The following is a 21338-nucleotide window of genomic DNA, read 5'->3' on the forward strand; positions in this document are numbered from 1 at the left end:
TTTGGAAAGATAGGTAAATGGGCCCTTAGGAGAATAGATGGGAGAAATGATAGTTTGTGGCAATGTCTGGGTGTGGTGCTGATTTTGTGTGTGTGTCTGTAGGGAAGAGTTGCTCCAGGGGAGGGGACTGATAAATTCTTTTTGGAGGCTCTGCTTTCAGAAAGATAAGGCATTGCAAGAATTAAAATGCCTTCAGCTCAAAACTATTTCTTACGTTAAAGTAGCATATTTTGGGGTGCCCTATCATGATTCCTTCTCACTTGTGTAAATGCCTTAATATTAGCTAATAGTGTTCTTTACCTTTTTTCAGAATGTGAAAACTTTTGCCATTAGCTATTCATACTTTATTTTTTAAAACTAAATTTAAATTAAAAATTCTAAAGACATTGCAAAAATGAATAGGTAATATTATTGGTTTGTCTCCTAGGGATTGTTTTTAGTATATAACTTATCACTTGACTATTTAAAATGATAAGCTTTATTTATTTCAGATTGTCTGCAATTTTTTTTTTATACACACTAAATGGGTTTTCATTCCCGTTTAGTTATTAAAACTGTAATTTTAGGGCTTTTCAACAAAAGCTTACTGGAAAAGTAACATCCTATTATATACATCACAAAGCAGCTTAGTATGTAGCTTCGTGTAAGAATAGATAATGAAAATCCTTACTCATCCAGAAACACTTTAGTTTGCATTTTAATTTCTGAAGACTTCAAAATGTAGTATAAGATGGTAATAGAATTAGAGCTTAGAGTGCCTGAATTTTTATGTAGTTTATTTTGATTAGGTGCACTCTTACATTTGTTTCACAAATGTATTACTGGCATTGGTTGTCTCAGGGTACTCAGATTGTATCAAGGTTTTTCAGCCATCAGCTCATGGCTCATATAAGCTTATACCATTTAAACATTTTCATTACCCTGGTGAGTTACCATTTGTGTCCATTTCTTGTGTCTGGCCACTCAACTTTTTTCTTCAAAAAGATTTGATTTATTTATATATCAGATTATTGATATATATTAATATATATATTGATTATTTATATATCAGAGACAGAACAGGCAGAGGGAGCAGCAGATTCCTCGCCGAGCAAGGAGCCCCCAGAAATAAAAGGAGCAGGACTCTGGGATCATGACCTGACCTGAAGGCGGCCGCTTCACGAACTGAGTCACCCAGACGTCCCTACTTTTAACCTTTTGTTAAATAGATCTCTACGGTTTGGGATAGTAAAAATAGAATATTTTATAATATTTGAGAATTTTTCTTAAAGTATTTTAGCAAGTTGGTATGACGTTAAAGGATTCATAGAAACAATATTTGAAAGAATTTGGAAAAGGGAAGATTAACAGTGGTATTGATTTTGTTTTTTAAAATTTCACTTTTTAGATTATGCAGTTGTAAATATAAAACATTTGTTATTAGTAAACTCAGACATTGTGATGCACAGAAAATTTGATTCCTTCATTGAGTGATAGTCTTAAGCGTTGTATTGAAATGAGTACAGTTGCCCAATTGGCTTCTGCCTTATTTAAAAAAAAACCAAAAACTGAATTTGCTGTTTAGATTGGGCTGGCAACTTGAAACTTTTATTGATGCAGTCGATAGAGGCTCCCAGAAAGTTAAATTCAGAATGCAGAAAAGCACTAGTGTCTAAAATATTTGATACTTATTGTGATGATTGTAATTAAAAAACAAACAACAAACCTTTTCATTGTGAAAATTTTCAAACATATATATAACTAGAGAAAAGAGTATTTACACACCTCCTTGTACTGTCATTTATAAACATATGTGCAACCTTTTTTCAGTTATCCCCATTTAGCACTATCAGGTTTTTATTTTTTAAAAATTTTTTATTATGTTAATCACCATACATTACATTATTAGTTTTTGATGTAGTGTTCCATGATTCATTGTTTGTGCATAACACCCAGTGCTCCATAGCATTATCTGGTTTTTAAAACAGATTCCAGATACGTCAGTGTAATTGTAAAGACTTCATTCAGTCTTTTATTTACCACCATCACACTACATTGTCACATCTAAAATGAGTAATAATTTCTTAATGTCATTTAGTGTTCCGTTCATGTTTAAATTTTTGATTGTTTCCTAATTTTCATTTTTTAAAGGTTGGTTTGAGTAAGGATCTGTGTAAGGCCCACATGTGTTTGATCTGCATGTTGAAAGCCATTTATTTGTTGGGGGGAAAAACCGATCATTTCACCTGTCGAGTATCCTGTGATCTGGATTTGCTGGATTATTTCCCTCAGATTTCCTTTAATTTGTTTCTCTGTGTTGAACTTCGTGAAAGTTAGGTCAGATTTCAGATTCCATCTGGGGTGGGGGTGAGAATACATTATAGATGGTGTAATGTGCATCCTAGTTTGTCACATTTAGAGACACTTGATATCTGGGATTAGACCATAGTAATTTAAAAAAAAATAAGGTTTCCTGAGATTATTATTATTTTTTTTCTAAGATTTTATTTATTTATTTGACAGAGAGAGAGACAGCGAGAGCAGGAACACAAGCAGGGGGAGTGGGAGAGCGAGAAGCAGGCCTCCCGAGCAGGGAGCCCGATGTGGGACTCCATCCCAGGACCCTGGGGTCATGACCTGAGCCGAAGGCAGACGCTTAACGACTGAGCCACCCAGGCGCCCTCCTGAGATTATTTATAGTGAAATTGGTCAATATTAAGTATTCAATTTGATTTTTGACAGATTTGTACATTTGTATAACCACAATCAGGATAAAACCCCCATTACCTCAAGAATAACCTTCCCTTTGCAGTCATACCCTTACCCCACAAGCCCTCTCCCCCCATCCACTCCAGTGATCTAGTTTCTGTTATATTTTTGCCTATTTTAGAATTTCATTATAATTGGAATCTTAGAGTAGTAAAATCATTGTCGCTTAGAAGCGATAGAGCATAAGAAGATAATTTTGGCAAGGAGCTCCAGGTCTAATTTCCTTCCATTTTTATATGACAGGGACTTGCCATGAGGTGTTGAAGCCTTGTTTCACTGAGTTGGAGAGACTGGACCTAAATGGCGCAGCATGACTTTGCACCAGCCTGGCTTAATTTTCCTACTCCACCATCATCAACAAAGGTACTCTTTGCATTTCTTTCTTTGTGTCTGCTTCTCATTTCTTCTTGTACGCAAATGTAGTTGAAACGTGAAGCCTTAATATTTTTGTGGAAAAAATGTTCTTGTATTACTATCTAAGTTATTTCATACGGAATCTGTTAGTTTTTATTATTTAAAAAGTCAGTTTTCCATCACCATACTGTACCATTTACTTCAGTTGTCTTTTGTACTAGTCAGAGGTCCACACATTTTAACTCAAACCCATTAGATACATTGTGTCTTACCTTTATCTGTACTATTCCTTAGATAATAACTTGCTTTACTTATTGTTCTGTAGGTAATACTTTAAAAGAAAAATCTGAGGCTTTTGAGGTCTTTGCTTATACCCAGAAGATTTCTTTTTTAGACAAATAAGATTTTGAATGGCACATCACTAAAATTTCAGGAGTGATGAAAACTTTGCAACATTGTTACATATCAGGCCTCAGTAATCTTAAGAAATGTTCATTTTACTTAAAAATCAGAACAATAGTTTGTATAAGACTTGCTAGGCATTGTAGTTGTCTTCCACTTAAAGGCTTGATAAGAGAGACCTTTGGAATTGGTTAGAACCAGTCTAACTGGCTTAATAGCTGTCTTTGACTTTGTTTTTTCCATAGTGCAAAGGAATCAAGGGGGAGAGTTTTGATCATCTGTTTGCCTGTTAGTCATGCTCTATCATGCTAAGGCGTTCATCTAGGAACTTTTGAGGTACAGGCAGTTCTTAAAAAAAACAAGTTTATTAAAAGCAACTCTTATGGGAACAATTTTTATAATTTGGAAAGTCCTTCCCCAGTAAGGACTTGTCAGATCATAATAGATTGACCCAAATTTTGGCCTGTAATTTTGTACAGATGGATTCTCTGGAAGGTTAATTGACTTGCCTGTTTTTCATAGAAATACTGTGAGCCTAGACTAGAATCCAGGATGCATTTCCTATTCTGTACTCTTTACGTAGGTCTCATTTTCGAATGCTGTCAGATGATTAAATATCTCATTTCATGGATTTGAAATTGTTAGGAAATGGAGACATATTGATTAAGCTACTGAGAACACTTCTTAGAGATTCTCTGATTGCCCCCTTTCCTCTTAGGTGTAGGTCTGTGTAGTTTACTCCCCTCCCCACTTCCTTGTAAACCCAGCTGCTCTAATGTTGCCCTCTAGCAGGCTTATTTTTTTTCAGGCCTACTTCAGAGCTTGACTATGTAGAGTTTCCTGCCACCCACCTTTATTTCTTTTTTCTATTTGTTTACTTTCTCACTTGTTTTCATTTTCAAGGGAATTGATAAAAAATTAGCACCTGGGAAGTGAGTTACAAAACAGTAAGATTGAGAATAATTTTTGTCTTCATTCAGATGTTAATCTGAGGTTGATTAGGAGTAGCTGTTGGTTGATTAAGATTAACTGTTGGTTTATGTGGTGAAATCCTTACTGCTTTCCAGTTTCCAGAACCTGACCCTTAATCTGGATATAGGTCTTCATGAATGATGATTTTGAGAATTGGGATTGCCACCTCTAAATCTCAATTATTCTAATCTATTCTAATTTATCTACAGAAAATGGTATTTATTTGAACTCTTAACTAGCAGTACTTGAAATTATTTCTTAGACCTTACCCAATGTGGTTTTGATAAATATAGAGCTTTTAGTAATGACTTCTTACACCTTCCATCTTATCCTTTCATGTCTCCAAATCACTATTCATGGGTTCTCATTTATAATTAACCTCTTATTTGCCAGAGCCCTTTTAATCTTACCCTGTATAAATGGAACAGACTAATTTACTGTGGGGTTCTCTGTTTCAGTGTAATGGAAGTCTTTATTTATTGTTCAAAGGCATGAGGACTTGAAATAAAAAGATATTTTTAGAAGTGGACTTTAGTAGTTTTCTGAGGTGTGTAGAGTTTTAGCCCCATCATGTGGTGAAATTTTAAACTGCATGTGGTTGATTATATGTGTCATAGGGCATTGACATTTGAGCTGTTGATTGGGACCCAATAAAAAGTAAATTGTACATAATGTTTTGTATACACATAGTTAGTATAACTAAAATAATAGTCATACATCTGTGGTGCACTAATGTTTTCTCTTGTGGTCTTCTGTTTTCTTTATTAGAAAATGTAAATTTCTACTGATACTGTCATCCTTTAATAGATCCTGAGTTACATTTTGGGTAATAACATTTTTATTATTGAAGCAATACTGAACTGAAATAGTTGTAGATACTGGAAAAGTTTGGATACCTCTTTGTTTTAGATGCTTCTTTTGGCCATCTTACCGTAGGAAGGGTGATAAATCGATCCCTGTAATCAGGTTGAGGTATGCTTTCATAGTATTGTTAGAAGAAGGAAGATTCCTGGGGCACCTGCCTGGCTTATTTGGAAAAGCGTGTAACTCTGGTCTCGGGGTGGTGAACTTAAGCCCCACGTTGGTTGTGTGGAGCCTACTTAAAAAAGGTGGGGAGAAGGTGGTTGATGGCAGGGATGTGATACTGAAAGAGCAAATATGTGGTACAAAATAGAAAATACAGGAATTTTTATTCTTTTTAAGTACAAAATAATACAGACCTGTTTGACATTCCACTACAGTAAATTCATATTCATATTCAATATTCTGTAATTACTTCTCTGGCTAGAGTGTAGCATTAGTGCATTATGGATTCTTTCATGGCAGCATCTAAAAAATAGTCATTAATATTCTACCAAAATTTCTTTGAATAGTGCGTAAACTGTTGGCTTGCGTTGAAAATGTGTATTTAAAGTTGAGGCTAGAGAAGATCAGAAAATTCAGTCAGGCTGGTAGTGGAGTTCAATGAAACTTCTTATTTACTATGTAGAGTTTTTGTTAACTGGTGACTCATACTGCGGGCATCCAAGAAAAAATTGCTAAGTTACTTTTTAAAGGAATCCAGAAAAAGGTTTTAAGTATGTAAAGGGATAAAGACGGTAAAGGGATATGGAGGGTCTCTTTCTTGCTCATGGTAGTATCTGTTTTTTTGAGTCATTACGTACCAATGATTGTATAAAACAGTTCATGTGAATACCAACAAAAAACGTAAGAGGTAAATTCTCGTACCAATGATTGTATAAAGCAGTTCACGTGAATACCAACAAAAAACATAAGAGGTAAATTCTCTGTTTTCTTTCTCCCGTATACAAAGGAGGGAACTGAGGTTGAGAGAGGTAAGTAATGTGCCCCAAAGTGCTGGAGGTAGGATACGAATCCATGTGTGCCTGACTTTAATGTTTATCAAGTTAATAAATTTCTTTTCTCAACTGTTAGGTAGTAGACTAATTTTCAGAAGTGAGTATTAGGATGCTTTTATGCAGACACCAGAATGTATTTTTATTCTGGTTTGGATAAAATTAATTTTTTTCACTTTAGAGATGGCATCTCCAATATCTGTCATCACTGCTTACGGATCTAACTTTTCAGTGTCTCTGAAATCTTTTATTGAGTGGATCTACATGTTATTATTTAATTAGTTTACCAATTAATGGACTGAGCTGCAGGATTGTCTGGGCATCTCTTGAATACATTTGTGGGGTAAATTCTTAGTAGAATCAGTGGATCAGAGGGTTTGTACATTTTGGTAGGTAATGTCTAATAGCTCTCAAAAAGGTTGTACTGGGGTGGTTTAGTCGGTTAAGTGTCCTACTCTTGATTTCAGTTCAGGTTGTGATCTCAGGGTCCTGAGTTCAAGCTTTGTGTTGGGCTACATGCTGGGTGTGGAGCCTACTTTAAAAAAAAAAAAAAGGTTATACTTATTTATAATCCCATCAGAATTTAAGAGGGGGCTAGTGTTCTCAGTTTTGGCAACACTGGATGTTTTTATATTTTTAAATCTGCAATTAGATGAAATATGGTAGTTCATTATTTTGCATTTTTAAATTATGGTTGAGTATATTTTGGTGTTATGGTTTCTTAAGAACTGCTTGTTCATGTAATCTGTTTCTTAGTGATTTTGTAATAGCTCTTTTCACTTGAGGAATTTTTTTTTTAAGATTTTTATTTGACAGAGAGACAGCGAGAGAGGGAACAGAAGCAGGGGGAGTGGGAGAGGGAGAAGCAGGCTCCCCACTGAGCAGGGAGCCCGATGCAGGGCTCGATCCCAGAACCCTGGGATCATGACCTGAGCCGAAGGCAGACACTTAACGACTGAGCCATCCAGGCGCCCTTACATTGGGGAATTTGTTTGCCATTGCAGATATATTTGCTTTGGTAATTTGTAATTTGCTTATTTGTTTTGGTAATTCTCTCTTTTTTAAGTTTTTAATTTTTATTCCAGTATAGTGAATATACCGTGTTATATTAGTTTCAGGTGTACAATGTAGTGATTCAGCAGTTCTTTACATGTTTTGATAATTCTTTAAAAAACCTCATTGAAGGTTTTAATGAAACATACACAGAATGATAGATAATAATTAAATGAATATTTATTAAACATCAAGATAGTCCTATCTTAACATTCTTCTAGATTAGCTTTTATTGCTTTTGGAAGTAAAGCATTATGTATGCAATTGAAGTCCACTGTCCTCTATTTCTTCACGTCCTTTCTCTTCATTTTTCCCCAGAGGTATCCTCAGCATATATTCCTATAACTACGTATGTGAATGTCAAATGGTATTGTTATGTATGTTTAAAAAATTTTATCAGTGATTTTTATGTATATGTCTGCATCTTACTTTTACATTCATTGTATCTTTGAGATTTTCTCCCCCCATGTTGGATATCCACAAATGTAGTGTAACCATCTTAAAACTCTGTGTGGTATCCTGTTTTGTTTATCTATACTACATTTTATTTGTCCATTTAAGTTTAGATTGTTCATAACATAACTTTTGGCTACTCTAGAGAAATACTGCGTTGAATATTTTTACGGTATCTCCTTGTACACATGGATAAGAAATTTTAGGCCACTGCTCCTCACACTTGAATGGGTAAGAAAATAACCTGGGGGGCTCCTGGGTGGCTCAGTTGGTTAAGCGTCTGCCTTCAGCTCAGGTCCTGATCCCAGGGTCTTGGGATCGAGTCCCGCATCGGGCTCCCTGCTCCAAGGTGGGGAGCCTGCTTCTCCCTCTGCCTTTCTCTCTCTCTCTCTCTGTCTCATGAATAAATAAATAAAATCTTAAAAATAAATAACCTGGGGGGGTGCCTGGGTGGCTCAGTCGGTTAGGCGGCTGCCTTCGGCTCAGGTCATGATCCCAGGGTCCCCGGGATCGAGCCCCGCATCGGGCTCCCTGCTCGGCGGGGAGCCTGCCTCTCCCTCTCCCTCTCCCTCTGCCTGCCTCTCTGCCTACCTGTTCTATCTCTCTGTCAAATAAATAAATAAAATCTTTAAATAAATAAATAAATAAATAACCTGGGGATTTTGTTAAAATGCAGATTCTCATTTCAGTAGTTCTTCGACGGGGCCTGAGTTATAACAGTCTTCAAAGTGAATTTGATTCTGCTTGTTTGTAGACCACAGTTTGAATAGAAGGCTTCAGTGTAGATTCAGGAAAAAATTGCTGGGGGGCACCTGGGTGGCTCAGTTGGTTAAGCAACTGCCTTCGGCTCAGGTCATGATCCTGGAGTCCTGGGATCGAGTCCCGCATCGGACTTCCTGCTCAGCGGGGAGTCTGCTTCTCCCTCTGATCCTCCCCCTCTCATGCTCTCTGTCTCCCATTCTCTCTCTCTCAGATAAATAAATAAAAAATCTTTAAAAAAAAAAAAAAAGAAAAGAAAAAAATTGCTGGGACTTGGTTAGATATTGCCAATTCCTCTTCTGCATGGTGTACGAGCTAGTAACTATTCTCTTTACTTTAAATGCTTGTCAGACTTTGTTAGATTATCACAGTTTTTTTGCCATTCTTTGTCATAAACTGCATTTTCAGTCTTTCTTGGACGTGGAGTTACATTTCTTTGAAACACCTCTTAGCATTCTTCGTTACTTCTTTTGGGTTCCTTTTCTTTTCATGTTAGTTTAGGACAACATACATCTGTACACGTGTATGTATATGTATTACATATATGTATGCACATGTCATTTTTAACATTTTTAAAGTTACTGTGTTTTTCAGTCTTGCATATATATTTCATTGGGTGTATTCAAGTACTTTGTAGTACTTGTTGGCTATTTTAAATTATATTTATTTAATTTATTTTTTAAGTAAACTCTGTGGCTTAAGCTCCACCAGGTGCCCCTGAATGATATTTTATTTTATTTTTTAAAGATTTTACTTATTCATAAGAGACAGAGAGAGAGGCAGAGGGAGAAGCAGGCTCCCCGCTGAGCAGGGAGCCTGATGCGGGACTCGATCCCAGGAGTCTGGGATCATGACCTGAGCCGAAGGCAGACACTTAACAATCTGAGCCACCCAGGCGCCCCCTAAGTGATATTTTAAAAAGCTTTATTATTGGGGTGTGTGGCTGGCTTAGTTGGTAGAGCATGGAACTCTAAATCTTGGGTTGTGAGTTCAGGCCCACATTGGGCATAGTTTACTTAAAAAAAGAATAAAAAACTTTATTATTAAGTCTTTGCTACAGATACATTACATTTTGTGTTAGTGTTGTATCTAGCAGCTTTAGTTCTTACTCTTTATATTTTGTTTTTTTTATTTTTTATTTTATTTTATTTTTTTTTAAAGATTTTATTTATTTATTTGAGAGAGAGAGAGCACGAGAGGGGGGAGGGTCAGAGGGAGAAGCAGACTCCCCGCTGAGCAGGGAGCCCGATGTGGGACTCGATCCCGGGACTCCAGGATCATGACCTGAGCCGAAGGCAGTTGCTTAACCAACTGAGCCACCCAGGCGCCCTATTTTGTTTTTTTTAAATATGGGCAGTCATACATTCACAAATAATAAGTTTCCTATCTACCTTTTTAGTCTTATTACTTGTATTTCTTATTCTTATGTTATTGTGTATATGTCCATCTGTGAAGGGTCTGGGTTTTATCCTGCTAGCAAGCTCACATAGATGCTGGCAGGAGACATGAGACTCCTGGATCAAGGGCCAAGAACTTTATTAGTAGAATGACAAGCAGAATAAGCATGATGTCGGCACTGGTTTTTCATGCCCCCTAAAACCTTTGGTAGTTGACATGGATGGGTCCAGGTGGATGCTACCCTTGGTGCTGAGTGGGGGAGTCTACTGCATTTATAATAAGCTTGCTTTTTGTCCCAGAGAAGGATGCTACCTGTCATCTCTCAAATGATGCTCACTGCAGACATAAACTTGAGAAATGGGCCATACAAAGAGCAGTGAAGGCCTTGCATTCTTGCATTCTTGGCATAGAAGAAGAATGAAAGGAAGTGCTCAGGGCCCCTGATGGGTTTCCTGTCCCAACAATCAACCCATCGGCCCTACATGTTCTTGGCCAAACTTGAATTTTCATATGATTATACCACTCTGTCAGCCACTTTGATTATTCTAAGCAAGGCTAAAACCAAATCCATTTAATTGTTTTATACAGCATTTAAATAAGGCTTCTGTTAACATCCTCAACAGCAGGGTAAGACCAGGATCTAGCTGGTTGTGAGCAAATCCTAGAGAGGACAGGTAGGTGATTTTTTTTTTTCCCCCATCCAGCCAGTATGTGGTCTGAGGCTTCTCTCTTACCCATTGAAATCCACTCAGGAGAGTTTAAACTGACGTAATTTTTGGTGTCCTTAACCTACAATTATAAGGACAATAGATGGGCCAGAAAACAACTCTCATCCTTCATTGAAGCTAGCCTGTGGCTTATTTTCCCTCACATAAAAACATTCCACCTGAAGGGGCACAGATCACTTTACTTAAGGATTTGTTGTTAAACATGATTTGGATTAATATTACATTAGTTTGGTTAAGAATCATGGACATTGTCACCATTACTTGCAGCATCATTTGCCATATATGGCATAACCTAAGACCAGTCAGGTGTTCGGAGAATCATGAATTTTTATCAGTCAGTTGGGTTTTTTTTTTTGGTTGTTGTTGTTGTTTGTTGCTGCTTTTTGAAGATTTTTATTTAATTGCCAGAGAGTACAAGCAAGGGGGAGTGGCAGGCAGAGGGAGAGGGAGACGCAGGCTCTCCACTGAGCAGGGAGGCTGATGCGGGCTTGATCCCAGGATCTGGGATCATAACCTGAACCGAAGGCAGACGCTTCACCGACTGAGCCACCCAGGCGCCCCCAGGTTGTGCTGGTTTAAGTGTTTTTACACATTCACATTCAGGAACTGCTCTTGACATCAAGCACAGGAGAATAGTTAGGGACTGTTTATGGTCACATGAGTGTTTCTGATTTCAGAGTATATGATAACACATCTAGCAGTGATCAGTGTTTTCTCCAGCTTCTGTATGATTCAGGCAGTGGTGCTGGTTCTAGGAGATAGAGCATTAATTTTTCTTCCTTCCTGCACCTTCTGGAGTCAAAGATGTTCCCTCTACAGATGCTAGGGTTTTTTCTTTCTATATCCATGAAATTGGTGTGTCTTATTTGGATAGCTGACGTCGCTCAAAGAAAAATTCCCTACTCGCACCCAGATTTTTTATCTGGAAGAGTTGGATGTAAGTGGGTTAAGGACATTTTTACATAATTGTAGAGACCCATTATAATGCTCACCCTAGTCCACATTGGACACTGTACTGAGTACTTGGTGAGAAGTATACTGAAGGAAATGGTCACTATTTTCAGATACAGGATCATGTCGCACCAAAAAGAGAATCCAGGTGGCCAAACCAGATTGTTTGAATTCATTAGGTTTCTTTTTGACCAGACCATTTCCTTGAGAGGTAGCTTGGCCTGCAGTTTCTCTTAGGAGAAAGAAGCATCATGTGAAGAGATAATCAGGGCAAAATCCTGATATTTTAAAAATAAGTCTGTATATTGGGGCACTTGGGTGGCTCAGTCATTGGGCAACAGGGTCCTGGGATTGAGCCCCGCATTGAGCCTCAGCGGGAAGCCTGCTTCTGCGCTCTCTCTCGCTGTGTCTGTCAAATAAATAAAAAATCCTTAAAAAAAGAAATAGGTCTGTATAATTTCATATCTCTTTCTTTTTTTTAATCCTAATTACTACCTAGGAAGTGGCTAGGAAGAGATGATCTCTCTTTGGGTGTGCTGCATTCATTGACCAAAGTATCTCATTAAAGTGTGTGAAGAGTTGAGGAATGTAGTTGCAGATTGTTCTGAGTTGAATTTTGAGGAGACCATTTCTGTTGTTTGATAGACTGGATGCCTGTGGATAGTAGGGTGTGTATAATGTCTTGAATATACTACTTGAATATTGACCCATTGCAGGTTGACCTTCATGACAAAAGATGCACTAATACTGGAATATTGATGGTCCAAAAAAATGACATGGATTAATTTCAAGGGTCACAATCGTGTGACCAGAGTTAGCCAGTGAGATCACAACAGTAACACTGTAACCTGAAAAAATTTCAACAGTGATGAAACACTATTGATAGCTCCAAGAAGTGATCACAGGTTTGATGTGTAATGTGTAATATGGCCTCCTTCACAGTGGGACAAATGGACCAACTTTTGGCAGGCTCACAGGTTAGCATGCAGAGGGGGCTTCTGCATCAGAAAGAAAAAGTGGTCTATTTTGTGACCAGTCTATGGTAGTGGACAGTTACATGTCTGGTGCGATGATGGATCTAGGTGGCGTGCTACAGACTTCAGCAGTATTCTGATTTTAGTTGTTCTTTATGCCAGCATATCTTACTGTAAGCCTCTGAGTGATTCAGATTTTCTCATCAGCAGTAGCAGCTTCACAGTTTATAACCCCAAAGAATTACCTTTAATATGCTAGTCTCTAGTTTTTCAGGTGATCTGCCAGATGACTAGGACATTGGCAACAGTCCAAGAGGCAGAAAAACATAAAATGTCTAGTCCTTAAGACTTAAGTCCAGTGTTGTAGTTTTTATTTTAGCCCATTGTGCCGAATGATACTTAGCCGCTTGGTCTTCCAGAGTTGTTGGGGCGGATGGCTGCTGCCACCCAGTGGACACTGTCCTCTTTTAACGGAGTTGAATCAGCAGTGAACCAGACCTAGGCATTCAGGGGACTATGATTTGAGAGCCTTATTGAACCAGGAGCTTGTTATGGTGTCAGGGAGGGGAATAAGGTTTACCCCAGAGGGTAGTTGCCACTTTGTGCAAAACAGATGTCCCAGTGGCCAGGTCAGCTGCATGCTCAAATACTTTGCATTAGATCAGGAGCCCTAATGGGCCCCCTTTTCTGGTTCACTTTCATTTAAGAGCTCAGCAGTACGTCGAGAGCCATATACCCTTTAAAAAGGGGGTGTACATGGCAGGCACATGGCACTGCTGTACTGGGAAATAGCCTCTGAGTATTTCACTACCCATCAAATTTTCTAACTATCTCTCTCTCTTTTTTTCTTTCTTTCTTTCTGGGAGCCTATAGTGTTTTTTGCTAGACTACGTGGAAGGTCCGGGACAGGAATCATCTGTCATCCTGCGGTATTCCCTAAATGGAAGACTCTTGAGCATTTTCAGTAACAATTAGTACCAAGTTAAAACACAACAAACAATAGTACATTGAATTGCTCTAAAAGCCTCACCTGCAAGATCACTTTAATTTTTCTTTCCTACTGCTGAATTTTCCTCAAACTTCAAAATCAGTCAAATTGGGTCTTTGGGGCACCTTTTCTCACTACAGTGGCACAGACTAAGAAGTCTTGTACATGCACTTAAGGGTTACAATCCAAGCTTTTGGGAGATTACATGATTTCTTCATCTGTGAAAGTGGGAAAGTACACGGTGGAGGAGAAGATAGCTCTTTTGGGGATTGCATGTGTGGCTTGTAGGCTTACTGTTTCTCTTCTGATTTCCTCAACCCAGGGTTGATGTTGCTTCTCCTGTGTACCTTCTGGCTTCAGCAGACTCACAGGATGGGGCGTTTCCTGCCCCCATGCACCGCACTGACATGTCTTTTCCCACATTCCTCAGTATTTTCAGCCACCCCTATGCTTAGTACTGTCTCACTCCTCATGGGAGTGGGTAGATGGTGACTTGAGCACGTGTGTCTAGCAGAGCTATAAAAGTTTGTCCCTTTCCTTAAATACCAGTATACTTGACATTCTTATAAAGGCTGCTGAGGTTGATGTAGTAGGGAAGGGAGGGATCAGGGAGTACAGAGGGCACAGAACACTTCCACTCCAGGAAGCGAGGTTCTGCATTTATTTTGTTTCCAAGTAGGCCGTAGCCTTAACAAATTTTCTTCTAATGACTTTTTAATCTTTCTAAAACTGTATCCTCATTGCTGACCTCTATTTCATCTTTGGAGTTGTCTTGGTTCAGCAGCCACAGCAGTGTCTGCCTTTCAGGTGGGACCCCATTGTCATAATAAAAAATCCCATCGTTCTACTTGGGAGAGTTACCAAACCTAAAGCACTATTTGGACACCTGGTTTCAATTCTACTCTTTGCCAGTTGACTGCTAAACATTGAGGGACCTTTACTTCCACCTGTCACTTGGATGACAGCAGTTGCTGCCAGAATCTTGAGAGTCTTCGCTTATGCCCTAATGTGGCCTAGAGACCCTTGTATTTATTTTTTCTAGAAAATATAAGCTCTGTTAGCATTACATCCTCACCACCCAAACTGTTAGCGGTCCGTGAATGGTTTGCGTTTTTACCCTGCTTGGAAGCCTACCATGGTGACCTGTTACTACTGTTGCATGGATGCTGTCTGAAGATATGAGAATATCAAGGGGACTTATCTTGGCACAATAAGCAACATGAGGATGAGGCTGCTTCGGAGAGCAGCACCAGTAAGTCCCACAGTGACAATGTGGAGGGGCCCAGTGGATGACATGGGTATGTGCAGTGGGTTTACATTGCAACTAGAGACTCTGCTCCTTGTCCTGGAGGTGGTTGTAAGATAAGTCCAGCCCAGAGAAATGGTCAGGGCATTTTAAGAAAAGGTTTGAAGTTTTGATTATGATCTTATGAGATTAATGGGTTAATACTGGGAAAGAACAGCAACGTTTATAAACAGTTGTGACTTTCATGATTTTTATAGATTCCTAATTTTTGTTTATTTTTATTTTTTATTTTTTTTTAAGATTTTATTTATTTGTCAGAGAGAGAGAGAGAGCACAAGCAGAGGGAGAAGCAGGCTTCTCGCCGAGCAGGGACCCCAACATGGGACTCGATCCCAGGACCCCGGGATCATGACCTGAGCCGAAGGCAGATGGTTAACCAACTGAACCACCCAGGCGTCCTTATAGATTTCCTAATTTTTAAAAATAGTTTTTGGGTTTTTTTTTTTTTTTTTTTTAAGATTTTATTTAGGGGCACTTGGGTGGTTCAGTTGGTTAAGTGTCTGCCTTCGGCTCAGGTCATGATTCCGGGGTCCTGGGATCAAGCCCCGCGTAGTCGGGCTCCCTGCTCATCAGGGAGCCTGCTTCTCCCTCTCCCTCTGCCTGCTGTTCCCGCAGCTGGTGTGTGCATGCACACACACACACATACACACACACTCTCTCTCTCTTTGACAAATACATACATAAAATCTTAAAAAAAAAATAAAGATTTTATTTATTGAGAGGGAGTGAGTGAGCATGAGCAGGGGGCCTGGGGAGAGGCAGAGGGAGAAGCAGAAGACACCCTGCTGAGCAGGGAGCTTGATCCCAGGACCCTGAGATCGTGACCTGAGCCAGAGGCAGACACTTAACCGACCAAGCCACCTTGGCGCCCCTAAAAATAGTTCTTGTACATTTTTTTTTTTTAAAGATTTTATTCATAAGTAATCCCCCCACCCAACATGGGGCTTGAGCTCAAAACACTGAGATCAAGAGTCGCATGCTCCACTGACTGAGCCAGCTAGGTGCCTCTATATATATTATTTAGATAATTTTTAAAAAACATTTGTTTTGGGGAAGAGTTTGGAAATAAATCTGAAGAACTTAGAATTTTAGCTTCATTTGCCATAACTTTTCTGATACTAAAGAAAACCTTGAGCTATTTTAAATCAAGTAATGTATGATACGGAGTTTTACATTTTGTCATGTAAGAGGAAGTACACTATGTTTTGCCTTGTTTCCCTTATGGTGGCATTTTACTTCTAAAGTTTTTGGGTAAGTAGATGTCGTTAAGCTATTTCAGAATGATTTCTATTAGACAAAATAGACCAACAGCGGAATCTATCTTAATAAGTTACCAGTTATCAAATACACTGAAAGTAACTACAGAATGTTCTTAACCGTTTAGAATCTTGGAAATAAGTTAAGCCAGGTTTTATATGTGTGTTTACCTATGGGCTTATTTTGTTTCAGTCGTCAATAAACTTTGAGAAGCATTCTGAAAACTTTTCATGGACAGAAAATCGTTATGATGTGAATCGTCGACGACACAACTCCTCAGATGGCTTTGATTCTGGTATTGGACGTCCTAATGGAGGTAAAATTTGCTAAGAAATAAAAACTTAAGGATAATTTTCTTCATGCTTTTAAGAATGTTGACAGTGATTAACATTTAAGCATAACCATCTTTGAGTTTATAATACTTTACCATTATCAAATAAAGGTAATTTTGGAAGGAAAGAAAAAAATGGATGGCGGATGCATGGAAGAAATGGTACTGAAAACATAAATCATCGAGGGGGATACCATGGTGGAAGTTCCCGTTCTCGTAGCAGTATTTTCCATTCTGGAAAAAGCCAAGGACTACATGAAAACAGCATACCTGACAATGAAACGGGGAGGAAAGAAGACAAGAGAGAACGCAAACAGTTTGAGGCTGAGGATTTTGTAAGTTTCTTGTAGTTTAAATACAAATGAGGTTTCCGCAAGTGCCATTTTAATGTCAAGGCTTTCTCATGAGATTTTATCAGTATGGTTCATTTCCTATAGAAATCACACCAGACAGGTTCAATTATTTTTTATTTTTAGATTTTTATTTTTTATAGATTTATTTATTTTAGAGAGAGAGTGGGCGCGTGCATGTGTGAGTGGGAGCAGGGGGAAGGGCAGAGGACTAGGGGGAGAAAATCTCAAGAGGATTCCCTGCCGACTGTGGAGCCTGACGCAGGGCTCGATCTCATGACCCTGGGATAAATTACCTGAGCTGAAATCAAGAGTCAGATACTCAACTGACTGAGCCCCCTAGCCCCACCCCCCCATCAGGTTCAATTATTTTTAATCCTTCCTTTTGTGAGGCTCTTTGTTTATATAATTCTCCCTTCCCAATTCCCCTCCCTCCTCCTACTTACTCCTGTGTCTTACGATCTTTTATTTATTTATTTGAGAGAGATAGTGACCGAAGTAGCAAGAGAGATCACAAGCAGGAAGGAGAGGGAGAAGCAGGCTCCCGCTGAGCAGGGAGCCTGAAGTGGGGCTTGATCCCAGGACCCTGGCAACATGACTTGAGCCAAAGGCAGACACTTAACCGACTGAGCCACCCAGGCGCCCATGATACAATCTTTTAAAAACTTTCATCTCTAAAAAGCTTTTAAGCTTTTGGAAAGAATATTTTACCAGTATGTCTTGTTTAGACTGTCTCTTCTAAATAACATTTGATTATTCATATATTACTCTTAAGCTAATTCCAGGATAATTCTCCTGTCTTTCAAGTACTTTATTCAAAAGTTTAGGGGCGCCTGGGTGGCTCAGATGGTTAAGCGTCTGCCTTCGGCTCAGGTCATGATCCCAGGGTCCTGGGATCGAGCCCTGCATCGGGCTCCCTGCTCTATGGGAAGCCTGCTTCTCCCTCTCCCTCTCCCACTCCCCCTGCTTGTGTTCCTCTCTTGCTGTGTCTCTCTGTCAAATAAATAAAATCTTAAAAAAAAAAAAAAAAAGTTTCTTAGTGGTCAGGGAAAGCAAACTAACTGTTAGCCTGTGTTAGATATAATTAGAAATGTTAACTCCACTCTTGGGGCGCCTGGGTGTCTCGGTTCAGCGTCTGCCTTCAGCTCGGGTCATGGTCCCAGGGTCCTGGGATTGAGCCCTGTGTTGGGCTCCCGGCTCAGCAGGGATTCTGCTTCTCCCTCTCACTGTCCCTCTGCCCCTCCTTCTGCTCGTGCGCGCTCTCTCTCTCTCAAAAAAATAAAATCTTAAAAAAATAAATAAAACAAGAAATGCTAACTTCACTCTTAAAAACAAGTATGAATTGGGTGCCTGGGTGGCTTAGTCAAGCGTCTGCCTTCGGCTCAGGTCCATGATCCCAGAGTCCTGGGATTGAGTCCCACATTGGATTCCCTGCTTGGTGGGGACCCTGTTTCTCTGCCCCTCTCCTGGTTCGTGCTCTCTCTCTCTCAAATAAATAAATAAAATCTTAAAAAGAAAACATGGGGCACCTTGGGTGGCTCAGTCGTTAAGTGTCTGCTTTCAGCTCAGGTCATGATCCCAGGGTCCTGGGATCAAGCCCTGCATCGGGCTCCCTGCTCAGCGGGAAGCCTGCTTCTCCCTCTCCCACTCCCCCTGCTTGTGTTCCCTCTCTTACTGTGTCTCTCTCTGTCAAATAAATAAATAAAATCTTTAAAAGGAAAAAAAGTATGAACTAATCAGAAACAGAATTTTCTTAATTTTTCCTTATTCTTAAATCTCACTGTGTGGCTGTCTTAAACACTGTGCTTCTCCATTTGCATAAAAAATTGATCTAGTGTACAATCTTATTTATCTAGTATTTTTTGTGATTCATCCCTGGTAATTTATTTTTCTGTATACGCTCATTTTTCATTCCATATCTTTTTGAGTGGCTGTATGAGTCTAGCTGTCGATACGTGGAACAAGATATCAACGTGCTTACTCTCACTGAGTTTCTATTCTATTAGATGCATTCATGACATGAAAAAGTAATTAGTATTTTGCAGAGAATTTAGACAAGAAGTGACTGGGTGGCTACTTTGGGAGGTCAGGAGAGGTTTCTCTAGGGAAGTGACATTTAACCTGGGACCTACTTGGTAAGGAGTGATCTTTGTTAAAACTGGAAGGAAGAGGGAAAGAATTAGTGTGAAGGCCTAACTAAGGTTGGGAGCGCTGAGCAGGGAGCCCGATTTGGGGCTCGATCTCAGGACCTTGGGATCATGACCCAAGCTGAAGGCAGATGCTTAACCAACTGAGCCACCCAGGCACCCTGAGGATAATAATATTTAAAGATTATTTCTTTGTTTTCCTTCTGGAAGTGAGAATAGTAACTATTTGGAGGGTTAGCAGAATAAGCTGAAAGGTTTATGAAGTCTTTTTTTTGTTTGTTTTAAGATTTTACTTATTTGACAGAGAGTGAGAAAGGGAACACAAGCAGAGGGAGTGGGAGAGGGAGAAGCAGGCTTCCCGCTGTGCCGGGAGCCCGATATGGGGCTCAATCCCAGGACCCTGGGATCCTGACCTGAGCTAAAGGCAGATGCTTAACTGACTGAGCCACCCAGGTGCCCCAGTATGCTTTTTTTTTTTTTTTTAATTAATTTATGTGAGAGAGCGTGCCAAGTGTGCACTGGAAGTTGGGGTGGTAGGGGTGGGTAGAGGGGGAGAGAATCTCAAGCAGACTGCCCACTGAGTGCCAAGGCCCAGGTGGGGCTCTGTCCCAGGACCCATGAGATCATGACCTAAGCCGAAACTGAGTCGGATGCTCAACCAACTGAGCTACCCAGGTGCCCCTTCATTATGGTTTTGAGATTACTTTTGAAAAGGTTTACTTATTTTTTTTTAAGATTTTATTTATTTATTTGACAGAGCGCGCACATGGGCAGGGAGCCTGACATAGGGCTGGATCCCAGGATTCTGGGATCATGACCTGGGAGCCCAAGGCAGATGTTTAACCAACTGAGCTACCCAGGCGCCCCTAAAAGGTTTATTTTTAAAATATGTGGGCAGTGTGAACATTTGTTTTATTCTTTTTATTCCAATTTCTTTCAGCCGTCTTTAAATCCTGAATATGAGAGAGAACCAAATCAGAATAAATCTTTAGCTGCAGGTGTATGGGGTAAGTAATTTTTAATCTATCTTTGAGGGGTATAAAATGTTTATAGGTTTCACTTTTTTGTGTTTTTAAAAATAAATAGGCTAGAATTAAACTAAATATGCTTTTGAGTGCTCAGCTACATAAAAAGGTAGCACTTACCTTTTAAAAACAAGATATTGGGGTTAGAAAGAGTTTGATTTGAAAGACTTGATTTGTGCGTATTAGTACCATTAAGTATACTCGTGAGTTCAGTTTTTTTAAGGGTTATAAGTTAATGTAATGAATCAATGTCATTTCAAGAGCAGCCTGATAATCTAAGGAAACAAAAAACTTAGTTTAAATTAATTTTTAGTTTTTCACAGTTGAAAACTTACTTAACTGGAAAGATAAGTACTTCTAATCATCCTGTGACATAAAATTAATCTTTTTACTTACAAAAATGGTTATACATAGAGCGTATTAAATAATTGTATAAATTTGCCTATGGAACTAATCTATGTTTGAAATGATTTGCCTTTTTGATTGTCAAAACTTAATGACATTTTTTGGGTAATGATTCCCTTTTCATTAAAACTGCTGAGTTTAATAATTTGATAGCATCTTACAGAAGATTAAACTGCACTCATAGTACAAATCAGAAAGCTTTTTATAGATTTCAAGTGAAGTTTAAAATAATGGAAAAATTTTAATATGAAGATTTGATATCTGAAAAATTATTTGATGCCAAATTCAAAGGTGATGAATCCACTTTGGAACTTCTACACATGTTCATTTGTATTTTCCTATTGAAAATTATCAACTTACCAAAACAAAAGGATTGTGGCTTGTGACAGCATACTAGTCTTAATGACAAAGGCATTATTTTAAACTTTGCCACTTCCTCTGCTGTTCTTTATTGTATTTATGGGGTGATACTCTGGGGAATTACCTTGTTTTCTTTTAATCTCCCGATTTATTTAAGGGCTTTTTGAGGGTGGGGGTGGGGGTGGTCAGACACTTTTGTTAGAACCATGTGAATGGCATTGTTTTTTCTGTATTGCAAATTAGTATTTCTACCACTCTCCCCAGGCCTACACGCCCAGACACACACATACCCAACCAAAAAAATCTCCCAAGCTCCTCTCTTAGGTATGTTTCCTTATTATTCAGTTTTTCTGGGAACAGCTGATTGCTTAAGAATATAGAACCACCTGGAAGGTGTTAAATAGAATCTCTAAGAAATTAGGAATAATTTGGATTTGATTAGAATGAAAGTAAATAAAAAATCAATGTCAGTGAGCATTTGTCATATAAAACTACCTATAGATACTATTGGTACTGATCCT

The 21338-nt window shown here is 38.9% G+C and overlaps 1 protein-coding gene across 8 annotated transcripts in view; it reads left to right on the forward strand.

Annotated features, from left to right (window-relative positions):
• Positions 1–21338, forward strand: part of GPBP1 (GC-rich promoter binding protein 1) — a 71267-nt gene that overhangs the window by 27338 nt on the left and 22591 nt on the right. For 4 of the 8 annotated variants that reach the window (XM_064596143.1, XM_045895185.3, XM_064596140.1 and 1 more), the window contains 5 exons: positions 2992–3111; positions 16392–16515; positions 16642–16865; positions 19968–20034; positions 21082–21141. In XM_064596143.1, coding sequence (XP_064452213.1) covers positions 3049–3111; positions 16392–16515; positions 16642–16865; positions 19968–20034; positions 21082–21141 — 538 coding nt within the window. In that variant the 5' untranslated portion in view covers positions 2992–3048. Of the gene's footprint in view, positions 1–2668; positions 2688–2991; positions 3112–14678; positions 14935–16391; positions 16516–16641; positions 16866–19967; positions 20035–21081; positions 21142–21338 lie in introns of those variants that run through there. The other 4 variants (XM_064596139.1, XM_064596142.1, XM_064596141.1 and 1 more) reach the window with 4 other exon arrangements.

The sequence above is a fragment of the Mirounga angustirostris genome, unplaced genomic scaffold (assembly GCF_029215605.1).
Source record: "Mirounga angustirostris isolate CCGP_5_RB_7025 unplaced genomic scaffold, mMirAng1.0.hap1 SCAF_7, whole genome shotgun sequence".
Classification (NCBI taxonomy): domain Eukaryota; kingdom Metazoa; phylum Chordata; class Mammalia; order Carnivora; family Phocidae; genus Mirounga; species Mirounga angustirostris.